The sequence below is a fragment of the Anolis sagrei genome, chromosome 1, assembly GCF_037176765.1.
Source record: "Anolis sagrei isolate rAnoSag1 chromosome 1, rAnoSag1.mat, whole genome shotgun sequence".
Classification (NCBI taxonomy): Eukaryota; Metazoa; Chordata; class Lepidosauria; order Squamata; family Dactyloidae; genus Anolis; species Anolis sagrei.
Genome location: NC_090021.1, coordinates 252,325,129 through 252,343,565, shown reverse-complemented (window position 1 = coordinate 252,343,565; position 18,437 = coordinate 252,325,129). Strand labels below are relative to the sequence as shown.

The following is an 18,437-nucleotide window of genomic DNA, read 5'->3' as shown; positions in this document are numbered from 1 at the left end:
TGAATAGGACAGAACATAGAAACAACGTAGACTAGTAGACAAACAAAACCATATTCTTCAAGACAGTCACTTCTCGCTCTACATTTTCTGTGATTGTTCAACACAGTTGTGTCAGATTAATCTAAAATACTTTCCAAGCAAAATAACATGGGTAGATTGAAAATACTTTTTTCTCCCCTTCTAAAATATCCTTTGAGTATGACATTTATCTTCACAGAATCATTCTTCTTGAGCTGAATTTTGATTTTAAAAAATTGTCTCTGCCTTTTTGACTCACACATTTTAACTATGTTATAATGTCAAGTTTTAGGCAAAATATGTTCTCTTATTTTTGTTACAAATGTGTCTATATAAAAAATATCACATCCCTATTTTTTGCCTTAATTGTGGGTATACAATGAATTGGCTGTAAGTATATTATTTTAATATGTTTAAATTTTGATATTAGAATAAGTAGAATAATATCAATATTTAGGTCATTTTAGGAGGGCAATGGGTCATTCAGGAGGGTCATTTTAGAAGGGTTAAGGAAGCAGATAGATATTTTGCCAGAAGAAGGATGGATTATAATTTTTCTGTGATAAATGCCTTTTCTTATCAAAAAATTGTTGCTTTTGCACCTCTAAAAAGCATATAAACTTTTTTGGGGTATTGTATCATAATCAGGAGAAACCAATTGGTAATTTCACAGGGAAAGCCATTCCTGAGGAACTAACTGATAATTCACCACATTTGCAGTCCTTTCCACTTGCCCCTCAGAAAGCAAACTCAAATCATTCTTTACTTATGTCACCCCATATAGTTTTTTTTTACATTGTGTTGGAAATTTAGTTTTAATTTCCAAAACTTTAACTCCAATGATTTGCAATATTTTCTTTTGTGCTTCTCCAGTCTGTGAGCAAGCCATTTTGAAAACAGTTTTTAGTTAAGCTCAATCGTTTATTATAAAGATATTGGATATTTATATATTTGCATTTGATATTTGCCATAATCAAATTTTGTAACATTTCTTATATTTTATTTTCTTGATTGATTTTTCTATTAATGCATTGCCTCTTTTTATACATAGCTGATTAAGGTAGCTTTTGATGAAGAAGTGAGCCCTGAAGTTGTAGAGATATTTAAGAAACAGCTAATGAAGTTTCGCTATCCCCAGTCCATCTTTAGCACTTTTGCTTTTGCAGCTGGTCAAACCGCACCTCAGATAATCTTACCAAAGCAAAAGGAAAAGAACACTTCCTTTCGGTAAAGTTATTCCTTTTCTTTATATTTCATATTAATTATTGGCATTCTTTAATTTGAAAGATTTGCAAAATTATAGATGTTTTTGTTTTGGAGGTAAATTTAAGGGACATTTAACATGTGTTTATAACACAGTTTAACAAGAGGTTGTTGAACTATACCTGATTTGATTAAAATTAAAGATTAATTTACTAGACTTTTATGATGATGCATGGAAACATCTCTTTGTTTATGATGATGAGATTGGGTCTTGATTCTACTGATGAGACGCTAATGATTTGTTATATTGATGCTTAATTGCTTATTATGTTACTGTTTTAACCTGTCCCTTAACTGTTTTTATGATGTTTAGCATAGAATTTTTGCTGTTGTTAACCGCTTTGAGTCGCCTAAGGGCTGAGAAAAGCGGTATACAAATGAAGTAAATAAATAAATAAATTGTTTAGTCAACATCCTGTTTATTTTAATAGATTTTCAGTAAGAAGCAGTTCTGGTCCTGGATTGGGGGGGGGGGGGGGGAGGACATTATAGCCATTTTTTTTCTCAACCAAGCACAGTAAGACTACATATGATGTTGTTTTCTTCATTTTAGCACCCTTTCAAAAACAATTGTTAAAGGAGCAAAACGTGCAGGGAAAATGACAATTGGCCGACAATACTTACTGAAGAAGAAAACACCAGGGACAATTGTAGAAGAAAGGGCAAATCGCCCTGGGTGGAATGAGGATGATGATATCTCAGGTAAGAAGAACAGGATATTTTTCTTGATGCTATCTGAATATGATTAGCATACAGCCCCTTTCATGCTGTGTATGTACCTCAGTTTTAAAATGTTTCAAGCTTGTAAAATGGTCCTCCTTCAGTTTCAGATGACAGTGAAATGCACACAAGTGGTACTTTGAAAGCATCAGAGAAATCAACAATGGAGCAGCTAGTGGAAAGAGCTTGTTTCAGAGACTATCAGCGTTTGGGCTTAGGGACCATCAATAATAGCTCTGCCCGCTCCAAAACAGAGTACTTTCGAATAACTGCCTTGAACAGGATGTATTCTCTTTGCAGAAGGTAAGCCAACAGAATTCTAACTATTAGAACCAATTAATGTTCATCCACTTCAGGGCTCATTCCTAATTGAGTAGGAAATACTGCTTTTAAAAGCCTGAGAGGCAGTTTCCTTTATCATCCCTTGTTATTCCATTGCCCTGCTTAAATTGGCTGCCACAGTTCAAACATTTATTTAAAATGGTTTTGTCCCATTCATTAGATGGAAGTGTCCCAAAGCAGTTGTAATGATAATTAGTATGGCAATTCCTGTGTTACTTTAGCCATTTTCCATTCTTCTCATGCACTATTTCCCACAGAAATGTACCTGTTCCCACACAGATTTGTCAATAACAAATGTTCATGTATTTAGATCAGTGGTTCCCAATCTTTTTTTTTACCAGGACCACTTTCTTTAGCATGCTATCTCTTTCCAGAATCCTGCCCATGGCATCACTCAGATCAAATATGATTTCATGCATTTTACAATATTGTTTTGTGTTAGTTGTGTCTTAAGCAAAGTAATTCTACAGTGGGACAAAGAAAGGGTAAGCTCCAACACAGCCATACCATTGGCTGTAAGTACCTTGCTGAAAAAGATTTTCTTTTTACTCAGTCAGTTTGGAAAATGTATTCTTCAGAAGCTTCAGCAAAGTCCTGGTTTTATGTTTTGCCCTAGATGTCATACACAGTATGATATTTTCAGTTGCCAAAAAGCATTTTTTTTTCAAAAATATTTGAACGATATCTTTTTAGGTTTTCTGTAAATATTAGTCTCTCTCATTTAGATTTCTTTGAATACTGTATTTAGCTTAGGAGATAAAGCAGATCACATCTTTGCTAACTTGCTTTGGGCGGGGGAGGGGGGGAGAAGCATTATATAACTACAAGTTTGCATACTATAACTTGAGAGTCATTAAATGGATTTTGATGTAATCCAGAATTGGTTACTTCTTCAGAGCCAAGTACTGGTGGTATTTAGTATGTTAATTCAGAGCGTCTAAACATTCAGGCTTATAAAAAGTAAGTCTGTAAACAGTCGTTCTAGAGTCAGTACAACATGTACATGTTGTTTTTGCCTGCCTGGCTGTTGCAATCAGCCTGCTGCTTTTCGTAGGATCCTGAATATAACATCTACTCTAATACAAGACACTGTGATGGGGGGTGGGGGCTTTGGGCAATCACTCAGCAGAACTAGCAGAAAAGCTCAAAAATGCAGTTGAACCACACTTTCCTATCTAGGAGGAATGGGAAAATTAGAAATCTCTCCATGCACTTGCACTAGTGGCTGCACTATTTCCAGGGTTCACAACAAGGAGCAAGGAAGGAAGACAGAATGTGCTGGCTCCAAGAACCCTATTTCTCCAATGCGTTACTTCTTTTGGGTCTGTAGTACCCATGACTGTTTCTTCCTCTTGTCAGGATGTATGTAATTTTCACTTATGCTGACATAATGCACAGATAGGTTCCCTTCCATAAAGGCACATAAAATTGTCTGAGTACACCACTGATCTAATTTAATAAAAACGTAATCTTAATATTAAATATTGGGTCAAAGTTTGTGATTGGTATAATTGAGACAGTAGGCTTTTCTTGGTTTTATTGCCATGTTGGGTGTGCACCATACCAAGTTTGGTAGGAAAGAATATTCATAATTATTCCTTCCTGGGGGAAAAACACATTTCCCAATAATCAGGAAATGATAAGCAAAGGTACAATTTTCCCTTATATAGAATGATCCCAAATGTTGCAGATGAATTATATTGCAGATAAAATTATGTGGAAGTTTTGCAAAAAAATTATCTGCAGAAAACTTTATTTCATGTGCAAAAAACACAGGTTTTTGTCCACAGAATAACTCCTTCACAACACTTTGTGATGTTCTGGTATAGAGAAAAGATTGTGGAAGAATGTTCATTTCTTCCCTTTAGCAGGGAGTAAGCTTCCATAGTTAATTGTGTGAACACAAGGACAAAATAGTCAAAGATTTACATCCCTCCTGCAAAGAAAGATTATTTTTGTCAACAACAGCTGGTTAGCATTTAAGTGGGAGACCACCAGGGAATATAACAGATTCTTCCTGATTTTAGGGAAGTGACCCTCGTCTACTGATGGCTCTCAGAGAAGCCAGGTATTGGTCCATCATGAAGAGCATCCTTTCCTGGCTACTACCTTAGCCAATGTAAATTACAGTTTGGACTGGTGGTAACAATTACTATAAACATGTGAATGCAAATACATTTGGAGATATTTGCTGGTTCTCAGATTTTCAAAATGTTTTATGGTAATACAGTGTCTTAATTGGTGTTAAATTTGGAATAAATATGGGATATTATCTGCTTTTCTCTTTTCCCTATTGGAATTTGCTTGTCTCAGCACACAAGTAATCTTTCCATTTTTCATTGTCCTAGCTACCCAGGGCTCCTAGTAGTACCTCAGTGTGTGCAAGACAGTAACTTGCAGAGAGTCGCTCGCTGCTACAGACACAATCGCTTGCCAGTGGTGTGTTGGAAGAACTCAAAAAGTAGCACACTTCTACTTCGAGCTGGAGGTTTCCATGGTAAAGGAGTGGTTGGTCTTTTCAAATCTCAAAATACACAAACCTCAGGTGAGAGTGTGTTTCTTGTGAAGGATACTTTGGAGCATGTAACTGCTTTATAAGAAATTTACTAATCATTTTTCATGGGCTTTCTAGCTCTTTTCTTCCAAAACTAATATATCCCGATAAAACTGATGAAATGTCATAGAACTTAATATCCAATATCCAGTAAATTCAGTTCTGAAAAGTGTTATATATATTTGAACATATAATAATATTATTATTAATAAAATTAAAATATAATAATAATTTGGATCATCGCTGTTGCAATCCCAGGCGACAGCAGGATTGAAGAGAAAGAACTGGAAAAGCAGACACGATACGAGGATTTAAAGATTGAACTGCAAAGACTCTGGCACAGGCCAGTAAAGGTGGTCCCAGTGGTGATCGATACACTGGGTGCAGTGCCTAAAGACCTTGGCCTGCACTTAAACACAATCGGCACTGACAAAATTACTATTTGTCAGCTGCAAAAGGCCACCCTACTGGGATTTGCATGCATTATTCGCCGATACATTACCGAAGTGTGATCCAATACAATAGCCAGCAGATCGACCTTGTCTGCTGTGTACTAATCTTTTTGTGTTTCAAATAATAATTATTTTATTTCTTACCTGCTCTTCCTTGTGGCTCAAGGTGGGTTACAGCATAATTAAACACATATACATTATAAAAACTCCACATCTACATACATTTTAAAGAGCAGAAAGAAGAATAGAAAGGAGCATCAAAGGAATAAAGGGGGCTGAACTATTGCTCTTTCCTTTTTTTCCACATATACTTTCATCAGAAGTGTCATGCAAAAACTATCATCAAAGTTCATTGGCCTGCCTTAATATGGCAGGTTTGCCTGCAGTGCACAGCAGCTTCAATACCTTTTTCTTTATAAGCAATTGGACTATGTAGCAGAGATCAAACAAGAGAGGCAGTGGACTTATCTAAGGTGCATGGTAGTCATCTGTATCTTCATAGAATGCAGTTGTGCCACATAATTACAGTATTGTACAATACATGAAGATAAAACATCATCCACCTAACTCTGCTTAACATATTTCTTATTCACTAGTATCCTTATGTGGCCTTTTCTTGGAATGCAATGTTTCTTTTTCAACATTTGCAAGGCAGAGAGCCAAAGAGGAGACAAACCACAAATTTCATCTTACTTGGGAAGGAGGGGGAACAGGTTTCTTCTATGCTTCTCTGGCAAAATAATCAGTGTGTGTTGGCCTGCCTGAACAACTTGCCCTATGGAATTTTTTGAAAAGGGCAGTGGATAAAATAATTCACAGTTATGCACAAGTTACATAAGCAGTGAATCATTCAAGAGTTCATGATGAGGATAGATTTTCATGACTTAAATGCATCCTGTGAATGACATAGTATGAAATGAATATTTTCTAGATGGGTTGGCAGATCATCTGGAAAGCATCACTGTACAGTGTTTTGTAGACATGTTCAGATACCTACTTCCTGTATTTGAAAACATTAACTTACATTACTCCTTATTTAAATATAAAGTTTGAGTCATCTACACAAATAAAAATTAAGGCCAGAAGTATTACTTTGGCCTGACTTACATACTTATTAGCAACCTACCAATACAAAAAACAGATTGAGTTTTCCAAACATTCCAAGGGTCACTGACTGCATAAGTATAACTTTGTACAAATGGAGGCTATCTCTTTCTCTTCTATATGGAGCTGCCTTTGAAAAGTGCTCAGTAACTTCAGCTGGTTCAAAGATCAGCAGCCTGTTTTTTAACTGGGACTGACCATAGGGAGTTCATAACTATACTGTTGCAGCAAGTTGGCATTGGCTGCTAACTCATTTTCAGGCACAATTCAGAGTGTTACTTTTGACTGATAAAACCTAGATGGCTTGGGTCCATGTTGACTGAAGGACTTCACCTTTCTTTATGAGCCTATTAGAAAACTGTGATCCTCTTCAGAGGACCTTCTCTCTGTCCCACCATCCTTGTTTAATGGGAAGAAGGGAGAAGAGGGCCTTTTCAGTGGCTGCTCCCAGGCTCTGGAACTCCCCAGAGAATCCAGGATGGTCCCATCCCTTCTTGCCTTTCGCAGGCCAGTGAAAACATACCTCCACTATCAGGCATTTATGGAATGATAACGAATAGGCTGCTGGGAATAGTTGAGTGGGATGTTGGGGGGCTGTGTAATTTCTTTAATGTATTTCAATATATTATGTTTAATGGCACAAAGATTTTAAGTGTTTTTTAAATTAATGGGTATAAAATTTTATAATTTTTTGCATTTTAATTCATATTTGCATTTTTAATTAATATTATGACACATGAGTTGTTAGCCACCTTGAGTTCCTGTGTTGGAATAAAGGTGGAAAAAATAAAGCATATAAATAATTAATACTGCATTTGTTTACACAGCTCCTACATCACTAGAGTCATCAAGCAGCATAGAACAAGAAAAATATCTTCAAGCCTTACTGAATGCAATTTCTGTCCATTGCAAAATGAATGGCAATAATACTCTAACCATCAGGCCAACAATTGCATTGTCTCCAGGTAATGTCATGCATTTGCACAGTTATTCTAAGATGAAGACTACATCTGACTGTAGATGATTTTTTCCAGTTTCATTATGATATTCTATTAGCGTGTCATTCCTGAATAGTTCAGTCTACAGGCAGCTATGTTGCCTTTGATACTGTTTGCAAGTGAATGTGTTAGCATAGGTTTAGCAAAATTGAAAAGTATGAAATAATTGAGCTTAAGCAGAATTGCAAACAAAAGCAGGAAATCCATGTAATTTTCTAAAAAACATAATAGTGCTGAGATGCAATTATTAAAGACATATGTGAATTGATTAATATGCTCTTTCAAACCTATATATTTGAATCAAAAAGATAAAAATGTAATATACTACTTGGAGGATAGGTCTGGATGAAGTAATTAAGAAATACGTTAATGTTCTATTTCAGTTGTCATGTGATGAAACCTGATAGGGTTCATACAAAGGTAAAGCTGCTGTCTTAGACACAGGAGCATGCAACTTGCCAAGTTTGTCCATTTGGCTTAATCAGTTGATGAAATCAAGTGTATCTAAATTCTGGCTTTTCTCATGACATAACACCATCACCAAATTGTGCATGCCTTGCTTCATGTGTTGTTAAATACTTTGATTATGTTAGCCATGCCTAACCTGCTGTGATGCTGCAAATGTGTAAATGTTATTTCTAATTATGTCTGATGTTGCTTAAATGTGCAAAAGTGGCAGCAATTAGATCCATGAAGCATTAAAAATTGCTTGGATTAAAAATATATATGTATTCTTGGGTTCACATCAGGGTAACTTCTAGCAAATGTCAACTTGAATGATACTGTACTTTTAATCTCTCAATTCTTTTTGACTGACTTTAGGCACTGAAAGGAGGGCTTCAAGAATGTCCACTGTGTTTAAGCAGGTAGTGCCAGGACATTTGGATGTAAATCTATCCAATAGCTTTGCCCGAGGAGGTTAGTAAGAATAGTTCAAAGACTACACATAGATATAACATGGTGGGGAGGGAAGATAGTGTTTGAGTGGTCATTCTCACGTTATACTTCAATTTACCACTGTATACCATAGAAATATGAATTATTCTATCACCATCTCATAAAAAGTTTACCTAATCTACACATGGACACAGTCATAGCCTTGTTGAAGGAGAAATTGCACATTGTTGTGAGAATGCAGGTGACTCTTATGTCTAAATTTCTGCATTCAGCATTGAGGACCATGCACACAGTTTGGGTCACTAGACCGTAACCATGTAGAGTTCAATAGATGGTAGGTGTGACCAGTAAAGTGTTGTGGGTGGAAATTTACAGAACCCGCACTCACTTTCACACACAGACAAAACTGATACATGATCAGTGCTAATTAGCAACAGCAACTGTCTACCATATTGGTCAGATCATGGAAGTATGCACGCAGACGGTTGCTGCGTATAATTAGAGTCAGTGGTTTTTTTGTCTTCATGGAATAGCTGTAGCCACTAAGAGCAAAGGATTTCAGACAGCTGTAGCAGTTCATTCTTCTATAGACTACTGGAAGCTAAAATCATAGAAGTATTTGTGGGATTTTATTGTATTACAAAGGTTATATGTGGAGAAGCCTTTGGTACTGAAAGGCGGATAACTGTATGGGTCTAAAATTATTAATTAACTTTTCTAAACCTTCATTAAACCACTGTTTGGAATGCCTCTGTGAACTGCATCTAGTACTCCGCAGTGCCATCCAATTGGTAGATTGTTCTTTAACCCCAGGGTACTTAAGTGAAAAGTGTTCCTGTGCATATAATGATGCTCACAGAAGCTGAAATAGTATTTTGTCTTACTTTTTAATTCCTGTGTATTTAGGTACTATGAGAGGGCCGTTTGTATCCTAGCACTTATTTCAAATTCACCAAGTTCACCCTGGAAAATAATGTTCTGGTAACCTAAGAAAAAAAATTGTGGAAATCTTGAAAGTCATCTAACTAAATTTAGAAATAGAAATAATGACATAGTCATGACAGAATGAAAAGTTGCAGCTTTTGCCAGTTGGTAAAATTACTGAATTAAGAAGGTGGTAGCAAGTCTACTGACTTGCTTGTCACTCCAATTAAATCAAAGTTCTTGAATTTAGAAGAGGTTCATTTGTTGACTGCAGTAGGACTAATTGTATGGCTTTATGTATAACAACTGTGTAATGATTAATTGAGGTGTGGTGAGTTATTTGTAGAGCTGCATGGGTTTATTCGTACTGACCACTTGAAATATTTATTACTGCTTGATGAGATAGTATGTAATAGGGGGTGTGGGTTTGTCTTGGTATTTATGGAGAAGTCAATCAGCAGCCTCAATCTGAACTCGGATGCTTTTCCTCCTGTATTGATAAAATGTAATGTTTAGGATGAATCACCAAGAGGCTATCCAGATACCATGTGCAAAGTGCCCAGACTGCTCTATGGACAGGACAGGCAACAGAATAAGTCTGGTCTGACAGCTGCCTTCTCTCCTCTTTGTGGAAGTAATTCTTATATTCCCAGGCATTTCTGACACATAATCTAGTAGTCAGATCAGGTGTGATAATGGCTAGAGTGAAACAAGCAGAGATAAAATCGGAAATGTTTCTTTTGTCCAGTCACTCTTTGATTCTTTAAAAAAAACTTTTGGGGGCCAAAAAGAGCCCAAGGACTGGAAATATATCAAGGCATCCTAATGTGTTCCTCAGAGCCTTCTGGACACAATTTGCCATTTTTGAGACTTTATTTGGAGGGAGCGCCAAAGATTTAGGAGAAGTGTAAAGCTTCAGGGGAAATGGCCCATAGACATTCATGAATTGCCCATCCTGCTAGAACTTCTTTCTAGCTCCGCTCTCCTTAGCATGCCCTGTATTTTACTTTTTCAATCCATTGTGACAAGGGGTAGAGCATGTTTATTTTTTATGAAAGCTAGAATCCTAATCCCCAAATGGATTCACTGTTTACCTGCCAGAATCCATAGTCAAGTGTTATCTATTGGCAATGTATTTAGGTAATTTAATTTGCAGGAGTTTTGACATACACTTTGAAGTGGGCTTTTGCTTTCCGTTTCCTTTTTTCTTTGTCTTAACTATGATATGGTACTAAATCAGGTATATGAAATAATATTTGGCATCCAGCTTATACTCCAGCCAGTGATAATGTTAGTGGAATAGATTGTTTCTACAGTAATAATGGTCCCTTGATACCTGTCTCAAAGCTAAAATGCCTTTCTTAAAAGAAAACAGTAGGAATCATTGTTACTGTGATTTTCTATTTCAAACTACATTTCCATTATACCAAATGGATTCAGTAAGTACGTGAGGGTATGTCCTCTCCTCCAGTGCACAGTAATACACAACTGCTCGACGGGAGCACCCAAAAACACATCATCCATGCATATAGTCCAACACTTGTCTTACTTGGTTAATTAGATTTGTGGATCTATTTAGGTAAGATGATACAAATTTCCATTGTGCTTTATTGATGTACTTTTGCCCATCAAAACAGACAATAGATACAAGTTGTGCTGATCATTTTTAATTGACAGATCTTATACATTTAAAAAATGTTTTCACGGTAGATAAGTTTCCATTTGGTATAATACCATGGCACATTGTTTTGGCTGTTTTGCATGTTTTCAGTTATTTCAGTAGCCATGAGCATTAGGCTGTTTGTTAAATAATTTAATACAGCTTTTTGCATTTGTTCCTTTTAATTTAATTTACAAAGTCTTGTGATTCCTTGATGCTAGCTGTTAACATTCATATTTATTATAAAGTTTTTTTTAAAAAAATCAAATCAATAGTAATGTGAAGTAACTTTTTTCTTCTTTCCTATTCAAAATTGCTTCTGTCTCATTGCCATGCGCATTCCATTCCTCCTTTTCCTCCTGTCCTTACTGCTATCTGCCAGTGCTTGGGTACAGAGATAAATGTCTCACACATTCAAATTCCAAATCAGGAAGAGTCTACCAAGGTACTGTATTCTTCGGACTAATAGTACGATCTGCCACCTCCATGATTATGCATATTAAATAATCCATGTTAGCTTGCTTAGCCACACAATTAGATGCTGTGTTGCTACATAGTAAAGTAGAATAGTTTCTAGGCTATAACCATATTTTACTATCATTGCAGAAAAAAAACATGTAATGAGAATTAGCTCATCCAAACCTTACTGCTCAGTAGCCAAACAATAATGTTTTAAATGACGGAAAAATTCACTATAGTTCTGGTGAAACAGTTAGTGGCCCACAAATTAGCAAAGAGAACATGGCATTTCCATTTTCTTCCTTGTTTTAAAATCTTTACTTAGGCAAGGGGTGGGAAGAGAAAACTAGATATTTATATACTCTTTAATCCCTGTAACCCATCACTGGTAATTGTTCTAGATTGCAGTCTGCATGTGCTTTTTAAATTCACAGTACTGTTGCTTTCCATGTGATGCAAGTTTTAATCAAGATCTGTTTTCTTAATGGTATAAAGTGGGGCCAAGTGCTTTCTTCTGGACTTCCTCTGGTATCTAATCTTTCTCAAGAATAACATTTATTTTCAGGATGGTGCACAGAACTGAGCCACCGTGAATGATTTCTTCCATGTGCCAAACTGTTCTGGCAGGACCATGTTCATTTCAGTTGGGTCTGTTAGTCCTTCCCCTCTTTTCCAACAGTTTTACATTTTCTGCTTACCAACCGGACATAATATAACCTTCACTGGTAATATTTGTAGGAATTGGGGGATTTAAATGAAAGAATTGAGAGAAAGTGAAGTATAAAGTAAGAATATAAACATTGGAATAATTAGCTAATTAAGGGAAAGGAAAATAATAAAAACGTGGAAGCCCAGAGGACTGCTAAGTAGAGTGTCACTGAGTTAGATTTTTTTTTAAATCCAGAAAACCACTGGTAAGTGGGTTATGGAGGCAGATAAAAAGAGGGATTATGAAAGATTTTTATTACCTCAAGCAAAAGTGAAATGGAGGAAGTACAGTCAAAAACAAGTAATAAAAGTGATAACTACAATTCAGTGAGTACAGAAATAAAATCTGTAAAGATAAAAAGCCCACAACAATATTAAATGCAAGCTTGTTTCTGTTTTTAAGAAGCCAAGGAAATATGCAAGGGAAAGCAAAAAATTTAGCAGAAAAAAGTAACTGCCATAAGGTCCAACCAAGTTAGAGTGGAAAGAACTAAGGATGCAGGAGCAAAACAGTCATCATCTTGAAATTAGAGAGTCCAATAGAGGCAAAGCTCTGACGGAGCATAGCTCCATGAACAGGACAGAGCCAGAGCAAGGGATGTCAAAGCTGGGGATGCCAGCAGCATTAAGTGTGAGCGCAGTAGTACACTGATAATGAGGAAGAGGAATGGAGAGAAGAGATGCTAGAGGAATGCACATCTGAGAACAATGTACCGCAAATGAAAATGTAACATAAAGGCTATTAGTTATGTTTCCAATAAAAGCATATGAGAAATTTCTATGCTTTAGGGCTGTTAAATAAAAGAGGGGAAAAAAGTTAGAAAAGATATTGTCAGTAATCTGAAAGCAAAGACTAATAGTATAAATGCCGGTGCCAGAAATGTTTTGAGAATTAATAGAAAGTGAATGGTCTTAGTCCTTCAATATGCAGCACTAAGAGACTTCTGGATTACTGACAAAAGCTATACGCATTTCAGGGATCAGAAATGACAATGTTAATGATTCCTTAGGTTGATGGCTCATAGTAGCTGTTGTCTCCGTATGTATAGTTCCATGGGAGGTGATATCACTTTAAAAGTGACTGACAAAAGGACAGCAGATATGACAATGAAAAAAGCTCATGACATATCAGTTATAGCTTTGAAAACATCGATTTTGGCATCCCCATTTGTTCAAGCGGCAATGTGGGTATCTGAAATAAAGGATGCAAATAAGGTATGCATACATGGCTTAATAAAATTATAGAAAGAGTAACAAAAGTACTGAAATACATAGCTGATGTGGGTCATGACGTAATGGCAAGGACTATCAACTTGGTAACAGTAGTAAGACAAGCACTGTGGTCACAAGATGAGGAAGCAGATTCTAAATCTAAAAATAATGTGCCTTTCATATATTTTAAAGATATGGGAGGGGGGGACGACTTTGGAAAAAGTGGAGAAGAAAAGAAGCAGACTATGCCTTATTTTCAACAAAGATGCACTATGGCAACCACAGTGGCATTCATAGTAATATCCTCCGTAAAAGACATTTGTGAGGCAGCTGGCTAGCAAGATTTGTGAAATGCTATATGATAGATCCCTTTAAGTCAGCAAGTGCAGCTTTCAGGAAAACAATGCTGCAGTCAGTGGTGTATATGAGAAAATATAAACCAGTAAGTAAATAGCAATAGACCCACTAGTAAGTATTATGGCCTTGAGGATATCTCATTTGTGGCAGATCACTCCTTTGTGCTATCCTGAGAATGTTAGATTAGACTTCCCATCAAGGTACATTCTGAAATGGCTGGAGGAGTGATCCACACCCACTCATGGGATAAGTTGCAAATGATAGTTAATGAACATTATAGTTTGTGAGTACTAAGTGTTGCACACTAATTGATTCATTCGTTATTCAGGGCGGGGCGGGATTTGTTGGTTCATGTATGATTTAGAGATGGCAGGGTGCTGTAAGCAACACAATTGCAGAGATAGGCAGGCCTATGAACTAAACAGTCAGAGACATGGGCAAGGACTAACTGATCCAAGTGAAAAGATTGCCAAAACAGATTGGCATGGGGAAGCACCAATTCATGGTGGATCACTCCTCTGGCCATCCCAGAATGCACTTTCACGGTAAGTCTAATCTAACATTTTATCTATTAGGGTTAAAGGCCCTGATCTGCATTTTTAAACATTAATACTAATAATATTAGAAATATGATCTTGGCTGATGTGTTGCATGCAATTACCTTCTATTCAAACAGATTTGATTTTAAACTGTAGCTTGTCTACTTCAATTAGCTAAGAAAACAGTTTTCGTTGTTTGACACACTTTCTTCTAAAACCAGCAGATTGCTTATGAAACACAAAAACACATGTTCCTGTCATGAATTTTGGAGTAAATATCTTTTTAAATTTGACTATGATGGTGTGGATACAGTATTTCCAGAGTAACATTATTTGGCCAGGAACACTTAAATTACTGGTTATATTTGATGATGAGCATGTCGTAACCAGTGTCTTCTATTGAAAGCAGTGCAGACTTATTTTGTTACCTTGTTTGAAGTTATCTAAGGGCAACTGGGGCTAGAGAACAGAAGCCTTTTGGTTTTCACATGACAGCTTGCTCAGGTCATGAGAGTGGAAGAAAAGAGGCATACAGCTTCTGGCCTGTAAATTGGCTGCCATCACAGTCAAGTCCCATATTCTAGGTGCAGTGCAAACCCGTACACTTTCAAGCAGACTGTTGGGATAACACAGTCATGTTGATGGCAGTACTGCCTCTTTATAAACATATCAAATAACCACACAATCCAATGTATAAGCCAACTAATTTACAACTGAAATTTAGTCTTATCTAAGTGTTTTGAGTGATTTGGCAATGGTAGAAATAATATATATGCCATGTCTTGCATTTGTAGCCCCATTATGGAGTAACACCGCACATTTAGGCCTTCAGTGCCAGTCTGTAGTGAGAGATCACTAAAGCTATATAGACCTAACTCAGCAGGCTGGATGTGCTGGCTGTTGTATAAAGCATTAAACAAGAAGTGGACCCCTTGATGAATCTTGATCATGAATTATTTTGAGCATGTTGCTTCTTCCCTCTCTAGTGGATTAAATATGGCACTGTGTAAATGTTTCCAACTGGGAAACAATATTGCATATGCATGTTTTATTGAAGATATACAAAATCCATAAGATATGAAATGGTCAATTACATTTTAAATCTCTACAAAGGTGTATGGGCAAGTCTTCGGTCTAGCAGTCGGTTTATCAGCACACAGATGCCATTCCTTGATGTTGGTGCAAGATTAGCAGGAAAAGATGGTTCACCTTCATATTCCAGCAGTAATACATATTTTCAAAACCGACTTACAAAGCGGCAAGCTTCTCTCTATGTCTTTGGAGAAAAATCACAATTGAGGGTATGTCTATTTTCTGTTCTGATTTGCTTGGTTGTTTTTTAACATTAAGAATTGTAATTAACTGTGATATAATACAGCAATTATGCATGTTTTAAGCCTTATAGGTTTCCTAACCGTGTGCTAAACTGCAGAAAATATTGACACACTGAATACGCTGACTGTTGAAAATTCTTACGCCAATCCACTGAAGGAGGAGATTCATGTGTACTACTTATTGAATTGAGAATTATGGGTGTGCATCCAAATATAACCAAAGTTTCTATAGTATTTCAAATATGAACATATTACTATATTAGCTTTTTTAGATTATTGTCCATTTTATCAGAAAAAAATGTAACAAGTTATTAGGTATACTTACACACACAATGGTGAGAGGAAACATAATCATAAAAAGTGGAATTAAATGGTAATAAACAAGCCAATTACAGCTAATGTACATGCAGTAAACACTGTGGCTATTCATAGCAATAGTGAACACAATAGTCAAATAAAATAATCTTACTACAGGCAGTCCCCGGGTTATGGTCGAGGTAGATTCTGTAGGCTTGTTCTTAAGGTTAATGTATATGGATGTTGGAACAGGTACATTTTTAAGTGTAACTCCAGCCAACAATAGTTCTGCAGCACCAAAAACGCCCTTTGGTGTGGGTTAAGAAGCTTTTGGGCTGTATCCAAAGGAGTCTGACATCTAGATTAAGGGAAGTCATGGTGCTTCTCTAGTCTGCTTTGGTCAGATCTCGCCTGGAATACTGTGTCCAATTCTGGGTATCACAATTTAAAAGATATTTTGACAAGTTGGAAGGTGTTCAGAGGAGGGTGACTAAAATGATCAAAGGTCTGGAGACCATGCCCTATGAAGAACGTCTTGAAGAGCTGGGTATGTTTAGCTTGCAGAAGAGAAGGTTGAGAGGAGACATAATAGCCATATATAAATATGTGAAAGGATGTCATAAGGAAGAGGGAGCAGGCTTGTTTTCTGCTGCCCTGGAGATTAGGACTCAGAGCAATGGTTTCAAATTACAAGAAAGGAGATTCCACCTAAACATTCAGAAGAACTTCCTAATGTAAGAGCTGTTTCAGCAGTAGAATTTTCTGCCTCAGAGTGTGGTGGAAGCTCCTTCCTTGGAAGCTCTTAAACAGGCTGGATGGCTATCTGTTGGGGATGCTTTGATTGTGCTTTTCCTGCATGGCAGGAGGTTGGACTAGATGGTACATGTGGTCTCTTCCAACTCTATGATTATATGAGCTGTTTATCTACATATTTTTCCATTAATGTCTGTTGTGGATTGACTTAAGAGTATATGTTGTATTAATACCAGACATGGCACACAGAAAGAGAGAAATCCTGCTAAGTTATACAGTTTATCCCACCCTCTCCTGATGTGAACTCAGGGCAACTTACAGTAAGGCTAAAGACAGAGATAAAATTATTATAAAAACTCAATTAAGCAAGCTACCTCATCAGTGATCACTTGTATCTGAGCATGATTGCCTTCCAAGTGTAGGGTCTTGGCAGTGGGTTCATAGATTATGTTAGAAACCTATTCTTGGCCTGCATGTTCTTTTGCAGTGAGGACATCAGCTTCCAAATGGAAGGCGGTCCTGCTGAGAGTTGGTTTGATGCGCCTTCCTCTTGACATGTTTCTCCCTTTCAGCCTCCATTCGTGCCTCTTGGAATTGCACAGCACTGTTGGCAACAGCTGACCTCCATTTAGAATGTTCAAGGGCCAGGGCTTCCCAGTTCTCTGTCAGAAGTTTTTGCTTCTTCCAAAACATTGACATTTGGCTGCTTATCTTCCCAAGAGATTTGCAGGATTTTTCAGAGAAAACACTGAGGGAATCGCTCCTAAAATACCACTAACTTTTAAAATGTTGCTATTACTTATTAGTTTGCAACTGCATTTCCATAATGAGGGTTTCAGTTCTTTTGCAGCCGATTCCCAATAACCGGAGAAAGTTGGGAGTAGAAGAGGTGATGCTTAATTGCCAGTCACCAGATTCCCCTATATAAATGTTTGCCTTTGTAGGATTGCATATATTTGCATGAATGTCACAAATCATTTGGTGCTATAACCTTCTCCTACCCAGAATTACTTACTTCAAAGACTCTAGACATGTAAACCACCTCATCATAGTCTAATATAAAAAGGATGGCTTTCACATTGTACTGTGCTTGAGCATTTGTCACAAACTGTGATGTTTTTCGTATAACAATCCACAGCATTACAGAGAAGATACAGGTTTCTTTTTTGGCAGCTATAACTCTTCTAGTATCAGAAAAACTAGTCTAGCTATGGGGAAATAAAAATAAAAATTATGGATGAGATTCTTGTACTGTGTTGTCAGAGAGTATGTCTAATGCCTGCAAATTACACCTGGCTATCTTTATTAATTTCAAGGCTAAGAAGAAGATAAAACATATTCAAAAGTGGAGAACAGATGTTGGAGTTTCTCAGTAATAGAGCCATATGCAAAAAAGTACACTTGTTTTATTTCTTTGCTTATTTTGGATAAATACCAAAATAATTTCCTTTATCATCTGCAGGGCTTCAAACTTGATTTTGCTTTAAACTGTGAATTTGTTCCAGTTGAATTCAGTGACCTCCGGCAAGTGAAAGCTAGCTTTAAAAAGCTGATGAGTGCCTGTGTTCCTAGCAGTATTCCTTCCGATCCTGAAATAACATTCCTCAAAGCACTGGGAGAGTCAGAGTGGTTCCCACAGGTAAAGGGATATGGCGGTCATAAATATCTACGATTAGTGATTCAAGTGCTATTTTCGTCTTGCAGACATTTTCCATTTGTTGCATAATTGTTTTAAATGAACCTTCTATATTATTATACAAGCAAATCTCTTTCTTTTAGCAACAGACAGTAGATTTTAAAATTGGGGCACTTCATAGCCCCTTCATAACTGTAATCAGCCATAAAA

General features: G+C 36.7%; 1 protein-coding gene across 7 annotated transcripts in view; it reads left to right on the top strand.

Moving 5' to 3' along the window:
• Positions 1-18,437, top strand: part of SBF2 (SET binding factor 2) — a 265,755-nt gene that overhangs the window by 220,321 nt on the left and 26,997 nt on the right. For 2 of the 7 annotated variants that reach the window (XM_060767010.2, XM_060767002.2), the window contains exons 24-32: positions 1,070-1,245; positions 1,835-1,983; positions 2,106-2,304; positions 4,692-4,888; positions 7,281-7,418; positions 8,274-8,369; positions 11,315-11,377; positions 15,321-15,508; positions 18,054-18,230. In XM_060767010.2, coding sequence (XP_060622993.2) covers positions 1,070-1,245; positions 1,835-1,983; positions 2,106-2,304; positions 4,692-4,888; positions 7,281-7,418; positions 8,274-8,369; positions 11,315-11,377; positions 15,321-15,508; positions 18,054-18,230 — 1,383 coding nt within the window. The remainder of the gene's footprint in view (positions 1-1,069; positions 1,246-1,834; positions 1,984-2,105; positions 2,305-4,691; positions 4,889-7,280; positions 7,419-8,273; positions 8,370-11,314; positions 11,378-15,320; positions 15,509-18,053; positions 18,231-18,437) is intronic. The other 5 variants (XM_060767023.2, XM_060767018.2, XM_060767041.2 and 2 more) reach the window with 3 other exon arrangements.